Source organism: Giraffa tippelskirchi, chromosome 10, assembly GCF_054371585.1.
Source record: "Giraffa tippelskirchi isolate mGirTip1 chromosome 10, T2T-mGirTip1v1.2.pri, whole genome shotgun sequence".
Lineage (NCBI taxonomy): Eukaryota > Metazoa > Chordata > Mammalia > Artiodactyla > Giraffidae > Giraffa > Giraffa tippelskirchi.
Genome location: NC_137284.1, coordinates 29,686,880 through 29,706,126, shown reverse-complemented (window position 1 = coordinate 29,706,126; position 19,247 = coordinate 29,686,880). Strand labels below are relative to the sequence as shown.

Genomic DNA, 19,247 nt, shown 5'->3' with positions numbered 1-19,247 from the left:
CCTGAGGCATACGGCTTTGCGTTAATCTCTGGTTTAATCAGCATTCTTCTAAATAAAATGCTGAAGACATTTCAGCGCCTTATAAGCAAGGGCTGTCTAAACAGAGAGCTTTTCAAAGATCGGAGTTGGAGGCAGATGACCAGAGACTGGACAATTACTTGGCAGAATATTATAGATTCACTCTCTCTCTCTCTTGTTTTTTCCATTCTTCAAATCTTTAGGAAACACCTCGTCCCTCAGCGACGTGCAAGGACCTAAAGACCCAGACTGAATTTTGAGAGTTTAGCTAAATGATCCAGCCCTGGGATTCTCCGAATTCTTTATGGCTGGCTGGACCTTAATTTGAGGCTTTGTGAAGGGTGTTCCTATGCAGATGAACGACGGGAAACTCAGAAAAAGAAAACTAGTTTTTATTTGATGTCAATTACGTTGCTTAAAACTACCCATCAAGCCCACTTGGAGTTATGGATACAAAAATAAATTCTTGCCGAAGGAACATTCTAGGGCGGAGGAAGGAGAGACAGTTACGGCCAAGGGTGTGTGTTAGTCGCTCAGTCGTGTCTGACAATTTGCTCCCCCATGGACTGTAGCCCTCCAGGCTTCTCTCTTGTCCATGGGATTCTCCAGGCAAGAATACTGGAGTGTGTTGCCGTTTCCTTCTCCAGCGGGCAAGGGAGACTGGGTGAAAAAAGCAACGTCTCCTAGTCTGCTCCGGGTTTGGCTCGTTTCCTGGACTGCTCGATAGGTACCTAGCCCCTGAACTTCTACTTGTGGCGTTAGCGCCGGCCGGGAGACTAGCGACGTGGGACACGTAGTAGCCCGGAACCTCGCCCGCGCGGTTCCGGCAGCAGCGCGCCCGGGGAAGCCTTTGCGTACCGCACCGCCCTGCGCCATGCCCTTCAGCCCGGCGCTCGGAGGTGAAAGCTCTTGTCTTGGGCCCCTGCAGTGGTCCCGGTGGTTTTCTTTGTAGCTGAAGGTCTGAAGCCAGGCCTCAAGTGGAAACGGTGTCACCATGATGACTGGACGGCAGGCCCGAGCGCCCTTACAGTTCCTGCCTGATGAGGCCCGGAGCCTGCCGCCGCCGAAACTGACGGACCCGCGGCTCGGCTTCGTCGGCTTCTTGGGCTACTGCTCCGGCCTGATTGATAACGCGATCCGGCGGAGGCCGGTGCTGTCGGCCGGTGAGGGCGCGGACGGGATCGGCCGGGAGGAGCTGGGGTCGTAGGGCTGAGGGCCGGCTATGCCTTAGGCTGCCTGAGGTGCCTCCGCTTTTCCGGGCCTTTTCGTATTAACTGGCCCCGTCTCGCCTCTCTCCCTCAAGGGGAGGTATCCGCTCCCCTTGAGCTTCTCAGAATCGGGCCGGCTAGAGTGTCATTTCAGGAAACTGAGATGCAGCGCAATCCACGACCTCGCAGTGAGTCTGTGAAGGACCCCGGACGGAACTCCTTGCTCCCCAATCAGTTCGCGTTGTAAGGGTGCCGAAATGAGTGATCAGTCTATCCAGTGCTCTACTAACACTGCATGCATTATAGCATTTAGTCAGCAAACGCCGTGGGGTAAGACAGAGCGGGAAGTATTAGCCACAGTGGGAAAACAGCCTTAGAAAGGTTAAAGCAGCTTGGCCAAGGTCGTGAGTAGCACAGTCTGTTTGTAAACCCCAAGAGTCTACTTTTAGAACCAGCACTTCTCAGATTTAATGTGCATACTAATAAGTTGAGGGTCTTGTTAAAATGCAGATTATGATTCATTAGCCCTGGAGAGAGAGAGAGAGACCTCGTGGTCCCAGTCTCCCAGATACTGCTGGTCCGGGGACCTCACGTTGAGTGAGGGCTGTAAATCACTGGGCTGTATTTCCCAGTAAGTCCGTGTCCACCTGTCAGAGACCAACCGTGATAGTAAGTGACACACTGTGTGCGTGCCCAGTCGTGTCTGACTCTTTGCGACCCCCATGGGCCCAGCCTGGCACCTCTGTCCATGGAATTCTCCAGGCAAGAATACTGGAGTGGGTTGCCATTTCCTTCTCCAGGGGATCTTCCCCACCCAGGGACGGAACCTGCGTCTCCTGCATTGGCAGGCAGATTCTTTACCACTGAGCCACCTGGAAAGCCCAAGAGACACAGTAGCTGTGCTAAAGTCTGTGGATTTCCCAAGGAAAAAGACGGAAACTTTGTAAGAGATATTTTTTTAGTTTAGCCATGATCTGTCAGAGGAATACTTGGAGAGAGCCTTCCAAGCCATGGGAGGCTAGTAAGAGTGAATGGGAACAAGAGCATGGGAACGGGGGACAGTTGATGATGAGTGAGTGAGAGTAGGGTGATAAGGCAACAAAGATTTAAGTAGATTGTGGCAGTTTATTCTCCAGGCAAACAGAAACCTTACATACTTTTTGAAAGCTGTTGGAGGAAATACAGTTATTGGACTTGCGTTTTAAAAGGTCAATTTTGTGAGAAACTGCAGCCAAAAAGCCCAGTTAGGAAGAAAACTAATACAGTGGTTCAGGCAACCAGGAGAAGGAAATGGCAACCCACTCCAGTATTCTTACCTGGAGCATTCCATGGACAGAGGAGTTGGCTGGCCACAATCCATGGGGTCGCAAAGAGTCAGACACGACTGAGCAACTTACACTCTTTCAGGCAACCAGAAATCACCTCACTTGTGCCTCTTTTGCCTTCCAGTTGTGTGTGTGCCTGGAGATTGACTCCCAACCCACCAGATGTCAGCATTTAACCAGAGCTCTAATAGACTTGACGGAGAAGGCAATGGCACCCCACTCCAGTACTCTTGCCTGGAAAATCCCAAGGACAGAGGAGCCTGGTAGGCTACAGTCCATGGGGTCGCTAGGAGTCGGACACGACTGAGCAACTTAACTTTCACTCTTCCCTTTCATGCACCGGAGAAGGAAATGGCAACCCACTCCAGTATTCTTGCCTGGAGAATCCCAGGGACAGGGGAGCCTGGTGGCTGCCGTCTATGGGGTCGCACCGAGTCGGACACGACTGAAGCGACTTGGCAGCAGCAGCAGCAGCAAATACACTTGAAATCTCATCTGCCTTGGACATGACCCCACTCCACAAAAATGAGTGATCTTTGTCCATTTCTGCCTAGGAACTAGGCACTATGAACTAGGAACTATGGAGTATTCTCCGTTTTTATCACTTCACACTTGCCCAGGCCTGTTACTTGGTGTAATGGAAAGAGGTCCACTTTGGAATTAAATGGCCTTGCCCCACTGCTTCCCATTTCTTTCACTTTGGGCAAGTTATTTGATCAGAGCTAAAGTTTCCTCACCTATAAAGGGAGAATAATTCATCTTTGCAAATCTTTTTGTGAGAATTAAGCGAGAGTCTGTAGGTAAATGCCTGGCACACAGAAGGTGCTAACAGATTTCCCTTTCCTTAGCTCTTGTTGCACAGTTTACCATATATTTGTTCAATCTTAACTGAGCTCTTTCTCTGTGCCAAGCATTGTTACACATTGGGTATGGGAAGGAATACTGACCTGCTCTTGAGGAACTCCTAATTGGGTCAGTGAGACAAGCAGGTATGAGTCTAGGCCTGACAGGTGTTTTGATAGCTGGGTGAGCAGACAGTACTTTGGGAGCCTGAAGAAGGTTCAGACCAGAGAGATGGTGTTCCAGAAGAAGAAAAGGTTGGCTGAAATTTGAAGTTTGTGTCACTTAATCTTACCTTGTTGTTGTCAAAGAATGTTTTGTGCTTTTTCTGGGAGACCGAAGAGCACAGTGGTTAAGACACAAGCTTTCGGATTTGATGCACCACCTCCTCCCTACTCGCCATTTGATTCTGGAGAAGTTACTTATTTCTGTGAGCTTTAGTTTCCTCATCTGTGAAATAGGGATGGTATCTACCTTGTTGTGTGGCTGTGAGAACTAGGGGAGATGATGAGTGTAAAGCACTTAGCCCAGGCCTAGGGGTCAGAGTTCCTGAGTTCCCTGAGTTTCCTTTGTTGCTTTGGAAAATTCAGGCCTTGAGGACTTTATTGAAATCGTTATCCTCAGCAGCATTTATTGAATGCATACTGTGTTTACCTAGTTCAATGTCTGCTGAATAGTAATGCTCAGTGAGTATTTATTGAATGAGTGTGTAGATAACAAGGAAATATAGAACCATCCAGAGATTTACAAACCAGATGGGCATATCTATGAAAAAAGATGAATTCTGATACAAATTTATGGAAATAGAGTAGGAGGAAGGGGGAAGGAGGAATACATGGTGGATTTTTCCAGCTGTGGCCATGGAGAGTATCTGGCTTCTCTAGGTAGTTGGGATATTCTGTCAATGAAATCAAGCTGTTCAGATCTTTTTCAAGTATGCAGAAAATATTAAATACAGTTTTTTCTTAAGCTTTTCTCCCATCACCTATTTTTAAACCCTTGTTTCTGAATACTGCTCACCTGCCCTAAATTTAGACTTAGATAGTATCTAAGTGTAGTCTGCAAAACTAAATCTGTATTGATTTCTAGTCTAACGTAAAAGTAATTTGTGTTCTGCAAAGAGTGCTGTGGCTTTCAAGGTTAGGTCAACTCAGTAAAGGAAAAAAGAGGAAAATGATTGTGAAGGGATTGTGTATATGGTGAGAGGGAGACCACTGCTGAAAGAGAAGAGGCTAGGGAAATGGGGACTTGAGAAGAGGCCAAGCCATGCCTTTAGGGTTTGGCACACTGACACCATTGAAATCTGTGCAGGATATGGGTAAACACAGAGAGTCTGGGTCTTTCATCTGTGTAGTCCAGTGGCACATGGGAGAACACCGCACACTTTGGTTTGCTGTATTACAGGTGGCTCATTAGGGGAAGCAGTGGCTGTTTGGGGTAAGTGCTGTGCTATTCAGTGCTAAGTCAGTTCAGTCGTGTCTGACTCTTTGTGACCCCATGGACTGTAGCCCACCAGGCTCCTCTGTCCATGGGATTCTCCAGGCAGGAATACTGGAGTGGGTTGTCATGCCCTCCTCCAGGGGATCTTCCTGACCCAGGAATCTAACCTGCGTCTCTTATGTCTCTTGCATTGACAAGTGGGTTCTTTACCACTAGCGCCACCTGGGAAGCTCCTTTCTGGGTAAAGTGAAGTGAAGTGAAATTGCTCAGTCGTGTCCTACTCTTTGTGATCCCATGGATTATAGTGTCCATGGAATTCTCCAGGCCAGAATACTGACGTGGGTAGCCTTTCCCTTCTGCAGAGGATCTTCCCAACCTAGGGGTCAAACCCAGGTCTCCCACATTGCAGGCGGATTCTTTACCAGCTAAGCCACAAGGGAAGCCCAAGAATACTGGAGTGGTTAGCCTATCCCTTCTCCAGGGGATCTTCCCAACCCAGGAATCGAACCAGGGTCTCCTGCATTGTAGGCGGATTCTTTACTAACTGAGCTATCAGGGAAGCCCCTTTCGGGGTAAGGGAGAATGCAAAATAGCCTGAGCACTGTCCAATCCCACGTCATGGTGATATTTTGTATTTTTATTGTTTTACAATTTTTCCCAAAACACTTTTAATAACTACTGTGAAAAGCGGTCAGGTATTATCTTTGTTTTAGAGGTAGTAAATTGATTTGCCCAAGGCCATTTATCCATTTATTGAATATTTATTAAGTGTTGTCTGTGTGCTGATATACAAAGATGAGTGAAACATTGACTTTGCCTGGTATTAGAGGGAGAAATAATTACTATAGCAATTTACATATTATGAGGGATGAATTCATCCTTTTAACTCTAGGAAAGTTTTAGGAAGGCTTCTTAGCAGAAGTGTTGTGTGAGTTGAGCCTTGAAGGATCAGGACATTGCTGGGCAGAGAAGTAATCAGTACATGATGTATAGAAGCATGAAGGAGCCTAGGTTATGTTAGGAATTAGAAGTAGTTCAGCGTTGCTGGGCATAATATGCATACCAGGGAGTGTCAGGAGATGAAGGCGGAGGAGTCAGCTCATGAAGGGCCTGGGAGGCCACATGCAGGAGATTGGGGTCTTGTTAACCATAATTGAAGAAGAGACTGACGAACTAATTTGTGTTTTAGTAAAAATTCCTCTAGTCACAGGGTAAAAGCTGCAGTCAACGTGGAATAGAAAATGAGATGAAAGGTAAACCAGTTATATAAATGAGTGTGAGTTCCCTGAAGTGAGTAAAGGAAATGTTTATCAGGTAGGATCGACAGTGACTGAATGTAGAGGATGAAGGTAGAAAAAAAAAGATAATTAGAATGCTGATTACCCAGGACTTGGGTCTTTTAGGAAAAAGAGATATGAATGGGAAGGAACTGAGTTTGTTTGGGAGAATTCATGTTATCGTATCTGTCAAATATTTGGATATGTTTGTTGTTCATATAGGTATCTGAGTTGGACGTTACTAATGGGTTACCGGTACATGGATAATAGATAAAACTATAGGAATGAAAGCATGTGTTGGATAAGAAAATGGCTAGGAATAAAATTCTGAGGCATAGCTATAAAATCTACACTTAGCCTTTTGTAAAAAAAAAAAATATATATATATATATATATAAAGTTAATACCTTTGAATCTCCCCTTCACATTTAAAATTTTGGCTTTGCTAGATCATATGATTTGATCCCCTCCAGCCTTATTATAATAGGATGATTTTATTTTTTTGCTGCGCTGAACAGCATGTGGGATTGTAGTTCCCTGACCAGGAATCGAATGCACACCCCCTGCAGTAGAAGCATGGAGTCTTAACCACTGGACCGCCAGGGAAGTCCCAGTAGGATGATTTTTTTAAAGGTCGTTTTTGAATAGGTAATACTTGCAAAATTACAAAATTCAGAAGACACAAGAGAATGAGATGTATTTGTAATACAGTGTACTCTTTTAGTAACCACTAGATATGTAAATACAACTCGGTATATGCTGCTGCTAAATCGCTTCAGTCGTGTCCGACTCTGTGCGACCCCATAGACGGCAGCCCACCAGGCTCCCCTGTCCCTGGGATTCTCCATGCAAGAACACTGGAATGGGTTGCCATTTCCTTCTCCAATGTATGAAAGTGAAAAGGGAAAGTGAAGTCACTCAGTCGTTTCCGACTCTTAGCGACCCCATGGTCTGCAGGCTACCAGGCTCCTCCGTCCGTGGGATTTTCCAGGCAAGAGTACTGGAGTGGGGTGCCATTGCCTTCTATGGCAATGGAGTATTCGGTATATGGAGACAAACTAAATTGCTCTTAGACCATTTGTAGAGGCCTTTAACCTCTACTCGTCATGTCCTGAACACGTCCTGGAATGCAAGTTAGTATAGGTCTAAGGTCTAAAGTTAACCTATTGAAAAAGAAGACCTTTTTTTTTTTCTTTGTCAGTCTACCATTCAAGTTTTTGTGCTTATCCACCTTTTTCCTTGAAGAAACTTATAAAACATGAATTTAAAAAATTTTAGGTTCTGTTAATAGTTACATTTGTAGACAAAATGTTGCTTTTCGTAGTTGCCAGATATCCTTAGGAAGATGTTCCAAGGTCATGGCTGTGTGTTCAGAATATCCATATGCAACAGCTTTTTTTTTTTTTAAGAATGTTGGAAGCAATTACAAACTATCTAAAACATTAAAAATGTGATTTTTAACACACAAGACTGATTTTTGCTTTCTTTGGAATTTGTGGTTTCAATTTCAGGTTTGCATCGCCAGCTTCTATATATTACTTCCTTTGTTTTTGTTGGATATTATCTTTTAAAACGTCAAGACTATATGTATGCTCTGAGGGACCACGATATGTTCTCATATATAAAGTCACATCCAGAGGATTTTCCTGAAAAAGGTATTTCAAGTTCATTGTAGAAAACTTCTTTCTTACTCTGTACCATTTTCCCTAGTTAATCTTTCTCATGCCTGTGACTCCAGTGGCTTCTATGTTCTGTTGACTTGCGCCTCTTTGTAGACCAGAATTCTCTTGAATTCATACATCCAGTTTCTGACTGAGTACCTCTGTGTCCCTCAAACAGCAAACAGGACTCACGTCCCCCCTGCTCACCCAGACCTCCTGGTCTTCTGTGTCCTACTTCAGTGAATGGCACTGCTGTCCACCTGGGTGCTCCAGCCAGAAGCCTGGGAATCATCTTCGTGGCTGTCTCTTTGATTTCTCATTAGTCATAAAGTCTTACCATTCTAATCCCTAAATAATTCTCAACTCTGAACTCCCCTTTCTGCCACTCCCACTACCCTGTGTGGCCCTGGTAATCTCCTGTGTAGACTGCCGCACTTGCCTCCAGCTTGCCTCTGCCTTTGTTCTTAGCAAAAATCACATCTCTCTGGATAAATATGGATATGCTTAAAATAGCTATCCATTACCTTTTGGATAAAATCAAGACTCCATAAGATGGCTTTTTCCCCCCAGGCTGAGCTAATTGCCTGGTATAAACACTTAACTTAGACTTTTATCCACCCCATTACACACACAGACTGTGTTCCTCACTGGACTGTAGCTTCATCTTTGTTTCTCCCACCTCCAGCACAGAACCTACACATAGTAGGCATTTAATAAATAATGACTTGCCTGAACTACACAGACCCCTGCCTCATCTTGTGTCACTCAGCTCATGCTGCTTGAAATGCCATCCTGAACCTGCCCTATCTCACTGTGAACATGCTGTACCCCTTAGTCTTCCTCCTGCCCTATTTCCATCCTGTGCACCTACAAATTCCTGCTCAAGATTCATCGGGCTATAGACAGGAATTTTCTGACCACACTCTACTTATCTTTGTGCAACTATGAATGTAACTGTAGTACAGCTGTTTTCTTGTTTATATTTTATACAGATATACAATATAGATATTTGCATACATGAATGAATGAGTGTAGGAAATTTTTAAACTTGTAAGTGTATAGATTTTTAGATTTTCCTGTTTATGTAAATGTGTAAGCATTTCAATTAAGCATTTTAAATCTCATCAGACTGAATGGTGATCTGTAAGGTCCTACTTAGCCCTGAAATTGTATTATTCTTAATAATAATTTCCTTATGCTTCAGTCACATATGTGATGTTTCTGTTGGATCAGAAGGGTACGGCTTTTTTTTTTTTTTTGCCAGTGAAGAGCTCAAAGACTAGTACAAAGCCATGAATAGTGGATGTGTCAGGGATGGGAAGGCTCAGGACTGCTGGATGTTAGAGATGGAAGGAATCTTGAGAATATTGATTTCTAAGAGGGAGACCCAGTGGCAGTTAGTCCTTAGACCCATACCTCTGGCTCTTTGCCTGTGCATTTCCTCTAGCTCCCTCTGACAGTGAGTATAGCCTCACAGGCTCATTCTCTCTGAGCAGCAGATTATACTGACAGGTGTGCGAAGAGCCTCCTGCACCAATAGTGCAGGCATGGAGAGCTCGACCACCTCAGCTCCTGGCTCCTCCCTGTTCAATCCTTCTTGCAGCCCTTCAGCCAGGATCCCTCTGGCAGCACTTTGCCTCTCCAGACAACCATCTGGACATCACCATAGATTCTTTCAAAGCAGTTCTTCATTCAGTGGAACAAAATGCCTGGTTGGGAAGCTAGGTTGAGGACTAGAAAATAAAGCAGTTCTTATAAGAATATTAAGTGTTAATGTTTCTTTAGGAAGTATGATTTTTTAAAGATATAAAATCTTTTGTAATTTTTCTTTTTATAGATAAGAAAACTTACAGGGAAATTCTTGAAGAATTCCATCCAGTGCGTTGAAGTCTCCAAAATGCTTGCTCCGGTTTCATTGATACTAGTTATTTCTGTATTTTGTCAAACTGTTTCTATGACATCTGAAGTTTATGTTAATCTCTTATCGTTAACACCTTGTGATTAAAATGGTCATTATAAGCACTCTGAGTCCTTTTTGTCAAAAAACAGTTCATTAGAGAATGGTCAGTTTCCATTCACCTAGTTTTGAGAAGACATCTGGCAGATTTTAAAATGGAGTTTAGTTGTGGTTCAGAGTTGACAGTCTAATAGCCTGTGGGCCAAATCTGGCTCACTGCCAATCCAATTTTATTGGACACAACCAGGCTCATTTGTTTACATGTTAATGGCTGCTTCCTTCTGCAGCAGAGTTGAGTGGTTATGACAGAGACCTTATGGTCTGTGAAGCCTGAAATATTTAATATATGGCCTTTTACAGAAAAGTTTCACCTGCTCCAGTTCTAGTGCAGAGTGAACCAAGCAAGCCAGATGATGGAAGGTTTTGTGAGGCATGCAGAATAATTTTGACTCGATTCTAGGTAGTGGAAGGTCACTAAAGGATTTTAAATAGGAATAACATGGTCATGGTTATATTGTTGAGCTCTCTGCAACACCATAGAAGGTGGTTTAAAAGGAGGAAACTCACAACTAGGAGAATAGCTAGGAGACTGATACAGCAAAGGGGTCTCAGCTCTTAGTTGGAACATCCTGGGGAAAGTGAGCTCAGTAGCTAACACTGTCTACAGTGGAAAGTGAAAGTGTTAGTTGCTAAGTCATGTCTGACTCTGCAACCCCATGTGCTGTAGCCCTCGGGGCTCCTCTGTCCATGGAATTCTCCAGGCAAGAATACTGGAGTAAGTAACCATTCCCTTCTCCAGGGAATTGAACCCGGGTCTCCTGCATTGCAAGCAGATTGTTTACCCCAGAGAAGCCCGTCTACAGTGGATTAGAAGGAAAAGATCCCACCTAACTAGAATGAGGTTTTACTCTTTATGGCTTATCAAGTCCAAAAACTTGTCCAGGGTTTTTGTTTCTAAGCTCAGATTTCATAATCAGATTAGGTTTTGGAGATTAATAAAATTGTTTACATGTGATTTCAGATTAGGTGGCAGTATGAATACAAGCAGATAGAAAAAAATCACATGGTTCCACCTCGCCTCTCTTGAGTCCTACTTGTTAAAAATGAAATCATGTCTGGGAAAGTACTTTAGAAGTTAATAAAGGTATGTACAAATACAAGGTATTTTTATTGCTGTTGCAATAAATAAGTTTATAGTTAACCTCTGCTCAATAGGCATAGGAGTGTGAACCACTCAGGGTTGAGGACTCTGCTTCTTAGTTCTGGAGGGTAGAAAGTAAGGGAGGACTAGAACAAATACAAGGGGAGGGTGAGAGAAAAAATAGACCTATAATAATAGCTCTCACATGCCAGATGCTTTTGACTTCCTGTTTAATTTTCAAAACAACTTCATGGGATAGGTAACACTATCTCCATTTTATAGATGAGGAAATTTAGGCCACAGTGGGTTAAATAACTTGCTCACGATTGCAGTGAATGACTGCCAAGAGAGAAGTAAACTTTGGTTAGTCAGATGCTAGAACTTCTATTTCTATTGTAGCACACCGACCAGGTGACAGACATGTGGTCCCTTATGAGTCACTGGCTTCCACCCCAAGCTAGTAAGAGGAGCGAGGAGTTGTGAACAGCAGCAGGCAGCCTAACAGTGACGCAATGATGAGTCCAGGAATTGGTGCTCAGAGGAAGGTAGGGGGGAATCACAGACATCCAAATCATCTTCACTTGTAGTTGCAGGTCCAGGTCTTTCCGGTCTTACCGTCATCAGGCTAGCAAACTGCTCCACGTCTTCATCACAGAGACTGCCTTCTATCATGTGGAGTAAGCTGTGGGTGCACAAATTTAACAAAACAAGTCAGTATAAGTTCACACCATTAAAGTACTGTCACATGTCTATTGAAATAGGAAACATATTGAAAAAAGCACAATGGTGCTGTTTGTGGGAAAACCCTAGTGGCCTTATAGCACTACCAGAAGAATCTGGTTGTCAGAGCTGCAATACATCATCTAGCTTCATCTCTGCCCTTTACTAACAGGAAAACTACAGAAAGGTGAAATAAGTTGTCCAGGGCATAGAGAGGTCAGTGCAGAGCCAGGACAAGAGGCTGCTGCTGCTGCTGCTAAGTCGCGTCAGTTGTGTCCAACTCTGTGCGACCCCATAGACGGCAGCCCACTGGGCTCCCCCGTCCCTGGGATTCTCCAGGCAAGAACACTGGAGTGGGTTGCCATTGCCTTCTCCAGTGCATGAAAAGTGAAGTCGCTCAGTCGTATCCAACTCTTAGCAACACCATGGACTGCAGCCTACCAGGCTCCTCTGTCCATGGGATTTTCCAAGCAAGAGTACTGGAGTGGGTCGCCAGTGCCTTCTCCGGACAAGAGGCTAGGTATTTCTTTTTTAACTTTTGTTCAGCCACCACAAAAAACAGTGTGTTGAAGTATGTTATTACAGTGTAGAACTGGCTGCTCTTGTCTTCCAGGGGGTTTGGGTGGTCAAGGCGTGATGTATCTCACTGCTCTGCCATCCCTAATTCTCACCTCCAGCCCTGGCTGCAGAATTCTAAAGTGCTAAGGAAATCCGTAGTGTAGAGGAAAGGAATTAGATGTGACTTAGTCCAGGGTCCGTTCATATCTTGGCTTTGCCATTTCCTGAGTAACCTCAGACTCATTTTCTCTCTCAGACCTCCAGGTTTTTTCATACGTAAAAGGGGGTTGTAATTCCATTAGATCATTGATATGCAAGTAATTTTAAACTATAAAACTATTTCAAGTGCCAGTCCTTTTACTAATACCTTTATTATTCAGTGAATAAACTGAAACCCAGAGAAGTGAGCAAAAACAAGGCTGTACAGCTCATTAGTGGTGGAATCAGAACTTGAACCCAGAGCTCTTGACCCAGCCCCCTTAACATTCAAGAAGAACCTCTAAAAGGCCACTCAAGGAAAGGCCATTTCAAGAGGACAGGGACACAGGGTTGAAGCTGGCAGTTTAGGTGTAGATTTGAAGTTGTTGTTGTTTAGTCACTGAGTCATATCCAGCTCTTTTTCAACTGCATGGACTGTAGCCCCCAGGCTCCTCTGTCCAAGGGATTTTCCAGACAAGAACACTGGGGTGGATTGCCATTGCTTTCTCTAGGGGATCTTTCTGACCCAGGGATTTAACTCAAGTCTCCTGCATTGGCAGGCAGATTCTTTACCACTGAGCCACCTGGGAAGCCCAGGTTTGAGGTAGGGAAACGGAAAATGGCTGCGAAAATACCTGGAGCAGAACTCTCTAGACTGTGTACTTAGGGTCCATGTGTATTACCCATCATTACATAGTGGCCTCAGGAAAATCATGAAGATAACACAATATGGCAGAGAGTAAATCTGATGGAAACAACACCCAGATCAGACTGTCCTGGTGGTTTAGTGGTTAGGAATCTGCCAGCCAGTGCAGAGGACACAGGTTTGATCCCTGGTCCAGGAAGATCTCACATGCCACGGAGCAACTAAGCCTGTGTGTCATAACTACTGAGCCCACATGCCTAGAGCCTTGCTCTACAATAAGAGAAGCTACCCCAGGGGCTTCCCCTGTGGTCCAGCAGTTAAGAATCAGCCTGCCAATGCAGGGGACACAGGTTCGATCCCTGGTCCGGGAAGATCCCACTAACCCTATGCACCCTAGAGCCCATGCTCTGCAACAAGAGAAGCCACTGCAGTGAGAAGCCCACGCACCACAGCCAGAGTTAGCCACACCGCAACTATAGAAAGCCTGCATGCAGCAATGGACATCCAGTGCAGCCAAAAATAAAGATAAAAATTTCTAAGTATTTTCACATTTACTGTTAAAAAAAAGAGAGAGCGAGAAGCTACCCCAGTGAGAAACCCGTGCACTACAAAAAGTCCATGTAGCAACAAAGACCCAGCACAGCCAAAAAAAAAAGAATGCCCAGCTCTGGGGCCAGTCTTGCTTTTTTTATCCCCTTACCAATTGCATGGGGTTTCACTGGTGGCTCAGCAGTAAAGAATCTGCCTGCAATGCAGGAGACTTAGGTTCAATCCCTGGGTCAAGAAGATCCCCTGGAGAAGGAAATGGCAACACATTCCAGTATTCTTGTTTGGGAAATCCCATGGACAGAGGAGCCTGGTTACAGTCCATGGGGTCAAGAGAGATGGACACAACTTAGCGACTAAACAGTTATGTGACTTTGGGTGAGACACTTCCTCTATCTGGATTTAATTTCCTTACAGGTAAAAAGAGGATAAAGATTCTGCCCAAAAACCTACATCAGGTGCTTTGAGATTCCCATGGATATGGACATGGTTTATCACCAGTCAAGCCAGCTGATGGGAACAGAGCCGGCATGTGACACAGGATCAAAACCAGCAGGTGTTGTGGCCAAAATTCTCCCAATCTTTACCCAAGAGTGACCCACCCAAGATTGTCCCAGATCCCCTTCCAACCTCCTACCCTGTGTGGCACCACCTGCTTGTCTAGCTTCCTGCTCACCTACACCTCACAACCCCAGCCTTTCTGGGCTCAGATCCCAACATGTATGTATACGTCCTCACAACTGGGCTTCCTAGCAGGCGTGCCTCCACACTGGTGTGCCTAGTTCGAGTTAGAGTGTCCACACAGTGGTCCTTTAACTTTCCACTTGGCTGGATGCAACTTGGGATGGCCAGAGCACCTCTGCTAGTTTTGGGACTATGGTGAGCAGCCTCACTCATGTACCCAACAGCCTCACCCATGTATCCCCGGATGCCATATAAATATAATTCTCCATATCCCATAACTTGAAAAAATGTTGGAAGCAGTGCGACACTCACACAAAACTCACATTCAACACCCGAGTAAACACGTGCCTTGAGTAAGTTTCTTCATTTATAAAATAGAAATAATAAAACCCATCTTCCTAGAATTGTTATGAAGATTAAATGAGTTCATCCTATCTCAAGCATTTAGGGACTATATTGACATTTATTATGTGCTCAAATAGGAGCTATTATTAATATGTGACATCAGAGGTTCTTATTTTAGAATTCATGGATGGGCCTCTGAAGTTGCATATACAGTCATATATATGTCTATATGCCTGGACTCTGGGGAGAGAGTCCTTGGCTTTAATCAGATTCTTAAAGAAGTCAATGGTGTGAACACACTTGTTCAGTTCATACAGCTCCAAATGAAGTGGTGCAAAACATAAGTCTCTCAGTCATGCCTGACTCTTTGCAACCCCGTGGACTGTAGCTCACCAGGCTCCTCTGTCCGTGAAATTTTCCAGGCAAGAATACTGGAGTGGGTAGCCATGCCCTTCAGGGAATCTTCCTGACCCAGATTGAACCCGGGTCTCCTGCAGTGCAAGCAGATTCTTTACCATCTGAACTCTCAGGGAAGTCCAACTATTTGCATACTTACTACTAAATGCACAGATACCTACAAGTGCACATAAGGTATGCACACACCAACCACTTTTCCTTATGTTTCCATAATAGTTCCCCATCATTACTCACCAATTCTGGGTCAGAAGGAGAGTAAGACAAGCCTGGCCTTGGGCCTTCCTGGGTTGTGGTCTCAATACCCGAAAGCGAGGGTGGCTGTCTGAGAGCCAGGCTTGCCCTCTCCCACTGGGTTCACCACTGCTCCCTTTCCTCCCCTGGATGCCCCTCGGTGGACATTAGCACAGCCACCATTACCTTTCCTACATGGCCTGTCCTATTTTCTCCTGGTATCTCCTTGTCACCTCCTCGGCTTTCAGGATAAGATGGGTGAGGATGTGATGAAGGCTAGCGAAGTGCAGGTGGAACTGGGCTTCCAGGTCCAGCTGCCCTGACACCCTCTCCTCCTCAGCCTCCTCCATCTCTCCAGCTTCAGTCTCAGCTCCATCGGCTTTGCAACCTGCAACCTTGGCCTGCCACTCCTGCCGGGGCAGCAGCCCGTGCTCCATATCCACGCGGATGGCCTTGAGCATGGTGAAGTAGCTGTAGAGATTGGAGGTGCCCGCCTGGGCCTGGTACCCGTGTGCGCTCAGCTGCATGTCCCGCAGAAGGCTGGGGATCATCACCACCTGCTCCATGTTGCGCACCACAGCCAAGTACCGGTCCATGATGGTCAGCAGGCAGTTCTTGGGGTAGCGCTTGGTCAGCACCTGCATGGTGGCGTTATCTTCCATATGGAGTCCAGCAGACTGCCTTGGCTCTGTTTCCAGGCTGTTATTTTTATGTCAGCATGCACAGCAGTTTGACAGGATGCCAAGACCCAGCCGGTAGGTCAACACAGCCCTCTTTTAGGCCAATCCTAGGGCTTGGGTCCCAGTGTCCTGTATCAGGTGATCCATCTGCCCAGGGGCAGAACTGCCAGATTTCTGACTGTCATTTCAGTGCTCCATGACTGCCTCAGTAAGAGCCCAGCTCCTCCTTCATCAGCTTGAAGAGCCAGTTAGAGGGCAGCCTTGTCCTTTAGCAGCTGGTGCACTTGACCCCGGGGCAATAATTAATTCTCTCAGGTCACCTAAGACCAAGATGTCCCTTGGCTATCTGTGTCTTAATGCCCAACTTGCTTCTTTAACTTGGGTGCCTGAGCTGTGAAATGAACAAGGGAAGAGTGTCATGCAATAAAATGGCTTAGTGTGGGGCAAAGAGCCATCAGAGGGGAGCCAGAAGTCCGGTTCTGCAATTTCTCAGTCATGTGTTGCCATCGTTTGCTAGTTAACACTTAAGAGCTCTCTCTTCGCATCAAGTACTACACTGAGCTCTTTCACCCGGTCCGTACAATGAGTGCTTTAACATTCTCATTTTACCAATGAGAAAACTGAGGTGCACGCAGCTAAAGTAACTTGCTTATGGTGCCATTGGGGCTGGGATCCCAGCCTGGGACCACCTCTCTCTCACCTCCATTTAGGATTCTAGACTGATGTGTGAAGTTGCGTAAGTTATACAAGTTAACAGGATCCATCTCCGTGTCTATAGATTTAAGGTGTTATTGTAAGGAGACAAGGCTAAACAAAATGCTTTGTAAATCACAAAATGTAGTCCCCAGAAGTATTATTCATGCAGTTGCTGGATTAATGCTGAGGTCCCTCTCAACTCTAGCCTGTAATCCCATGAGTTATAAAGCTTCGTCTTTACCATTGACCCAGTGTTTCGGCCAATAGTCTTGAGAAGATAATAATCCCTTGCATTGCCACATTTTCACAGTTGGCAAACTGCATTTGCTATACTTATTAATAATTAGAAAAATGAACCCTAATAAGAGGTTCAAAGTTGCACAAGTTAGTAGCAGAGTCAAGTGAACAAGACCTTCTGAGTTCTGAGTCAGGCCCTGCTTGCAACTCCACTTTGAGAGGAAAGATTTACTAAGTACCTTTTGCCCCAGCATGGGAGGAGAGAGGAGAATGAGAGCATAGGAGGTCATCTTGTCTCAACTAGGCCACCTTCACCCCCACTCCAGGGCAGGGATCCCTCTGCACCCTCCTGACTGGTGCTCACCCACTGGACCACTTCCTTCTACTCCTACGGCCGGAGCCATGCGATTGTTCGTCTTTACATTGAACTGGAATCTAACTCACTACAGCCTGCCACCCCTCCCCCATGAAATCAAAACATTCACCCTATCCAAAAGTCATGGGCCTTAACTCTGTTTATATGAGCACAACAGGATAGTGTGAAAAAAACCATCCTCCAGCCTTTAACTTGCTTAGTCACGCTGCAGATTGAGCAGAAAAACATTAGTGTCCCCCTTTCCAAATGAGGAAACTGAGACTCAGGAAAGAGGAGGTACTTGCCCAAGGTCTCAGACATGACAGGAGGAGGCTCAGCCCAGGTCTCCAGGCCTCAGAAGAAAGTGACTGCTGTCCCTCTCTGCAAGCCCCCTTCATGGGCTGACCAAGCACATGGCTGCAGATGACCTGAGGTCACCCTGCATTAGACAGTTGGCCTTACCTCTCTAAGGCACAGGGGGCAGCCAAGTCCAGCCGTGGGTCTGCTGTGAGGGCAAAGCTTCCACTTGTAATCCTTTCTGTATTGCAGGTTGTAAGCAGAACACAGAGCACGGCCAACTCTTCCTCCCTCTGGCTGTGTGACCCTGGGCTAGTCACCATTCCTCTCTGAGCTTCAACTTCCTCCTATGTTGTAATAATGATAAGAGCAAACATTGACTGAGGATTTGCTATCCTAAGCTAACCTGATACATGCAAATTGCTTAGAACAGAAGTCAATTCTCCCAATAATCCTATGGCGTAGATAGTCCTTGTTCACAGAGGAGGAAATTGAAGCCTGGGAAGGTCAAGTAATTAGTCTTAAGACGCACACCATTAGCTTTTAGACAAGAAGAAACTGGAATTAGTGGTAAATCCTGCCCACTGATATTAACAATTATGGGGATTAGAGACGACGTTTGTGTTTAATACCTGACATATTACAAAACCTCAGTAAACACGCACTGCCTCCTGGCCATTCCTATTTCCTATGCTATGCTCCTAATTTCTCCTTTATTCTTCCATTCTAGGACTTGCTACACACACTTCAGTTCCCTTTGTACCTATCCTGGGGCCCAGCCCTGCAAATGCTCAGTAGATGCTGGCTGACTGATGACCATTAGATTCACTTTCTGATGCACTCTACAGTCCTTGGTTATAATGTCCAGTCACCTTGAAAAATAGGTCCCTGGCTTGGAAGGAGGCAGTAGTGAGGCCTTTGACTCAGAGAGGGAGTCCAACTGGCTGCAGCCACACATGGCCCAGACATGGCAGGTGCTCAAGACCAGCTCAGTCCTGGCAGTCTCCCTCATACACACTGTTCTTTCTCAGCATGTTAATGTAAACAAACAGTTTACCATATACATTAGCCGGAGGACTTCACTGGTGGTTCAGTGATTAAGAATCCAGCCTTGCAATGGCTCAGGTTTAATCCCTGGTCCGGGAACTAATATCCCACATGCTGTGGAGCAGCTAAGCCTGTGTGTCCCAACTAGAGAGTCCATGCACTGCAGTGAAAGATCCCACATGATGTAACAAAGATCCCATGCGCCACAACTGAGACTTAATGCAGCCAAATATATATATATATATATGTGTGTGTGTATAAAGAACCTAGAGGGGTGGGATGGGGTGGAGGGTGGGAGAGAGAGAGGTTCAAGATGGACAGGACATATATATATTTATGGCTGAGTTGCGTTTTTGTATGGCAGAAACCAACACAACCTTGTAATTATCCTCCAATTAAGAACAAATTTAAAAAGAAGATGCATTAGCCCAATATTAACTCCACCAGTCAGCTACATGGAGAATTTGCATAAAACTGTTTCCTAACCTATGAGTGGAAAAGAGCAATTTTCTAAATTAATAAAGTGAAAAAATATAATTTTAATAGATTAAACATTTGATTAATTCATTTTAGCCCTAAAATACTTTTTGTTTGTTTTTTTACTTTTTCTAGGAAAATACCACACCATGCCGCTTGGGAATCTAAGTTCCCTGGCCAGGGAATCAAAGCTATGCCCTCGGCAGTGAAAGCACGGAGTCCCAATCACAGGACTGCCAGGGAAGG

General features: G+C 45.2%; 2 protein-coding genes across 4 annotated transcripts in view; one reads left to right on the top strand and one right to left on the bottom strand.

Moving 5' to 3' along the window:
• Positions 1-864: 864 nt before the first annotated feature.
• Positions 865-9,791, top strand: NDUFC2 (NADH:ubiquinone oxidoreductase subunit C2). Of its 2 annotated transcripts, none has more exons than XM_081537554.1 (3): positions 865-1,181; positions 7,689-7,763; positions 9,607-9,791. In XM_081537554.1, exons 1-3 carry the CDS (start codon positions 1,013-1,015, stop codon positions 9,654-9,656), a joined length of 294 nt encoding a protein of 97 aa, XP_081393680.1. In that variant the 5' UTR covers positions 865-1,012; the 3' UTR covers positions 9,657-9,791. The 2 variants fall into 2 exon arrangements, with proteins under 2 accessions (XP_081393680.1, XP_081393679.1); XM_081537553.1 differs by having other exon boundaries at positions 7,620-7,763.
• A 1,289-nt stretch (positions 9,792-11,080) lies between these two features.
• THRSP (thyroid hormone responsive) overlaps positions 11,081-19,247 on the bottom strand; it is a 28,453-nt gene continuing 20,286 nt past the window's right edge. For both annotated transcript variants that reach the window (XM_081537548.1, XM_081537547.1), the window contains exons 2-4: positions 17,643-17,824; positions 15,399-16,283; positions 11,081-11,549 (exon numbers count right to left, since the gene is read on the bottom strand). In XM_081537548.1, coding sequence (XP_081393674.1) covers positions 15,404-15,874 — 471 coding nt within the window. In that variant the 5' untranslated portion in view covers positions 15,875-16,283; positions 17,643-17,824 and the 3' untranslated portion in view covers positions 11,081-11,549; positions 15,399-15,403. The remainder of the gene's footprint in view (positions 11,550-15,398; positions 16,284-17,642; positions 17,825-19,247) is intronic.

What these genes read in the sequence shown, in the direction of transcription:
- NDUFC2 (XM_081537553.1), top strand. Translation starts at nt 1,013, where the DNA reads ATGATGACTGGACGGCAGGCCCGAGCGCCCTTACAGTTCCTGCCTGAT. An exon ending in GAGGCCGGTGCTGTCGGCCG is followed by an intron (nt 1,182 to 7,619) that starts GTGAGGGCGCGG and finishes TTTCAATTTCAG; the next exon opens with GTTTGCATCGCCAGCTTCTA. An exon ending in AGAGGATTTTCCTGAAAAAG is followed by an intron (nt 7,764 to 9,606) that starts GTATTTCAAGTT and finishes TTCTTTTTATAG; the next exon opens with ATAAGAAAACTTACAGGGAA.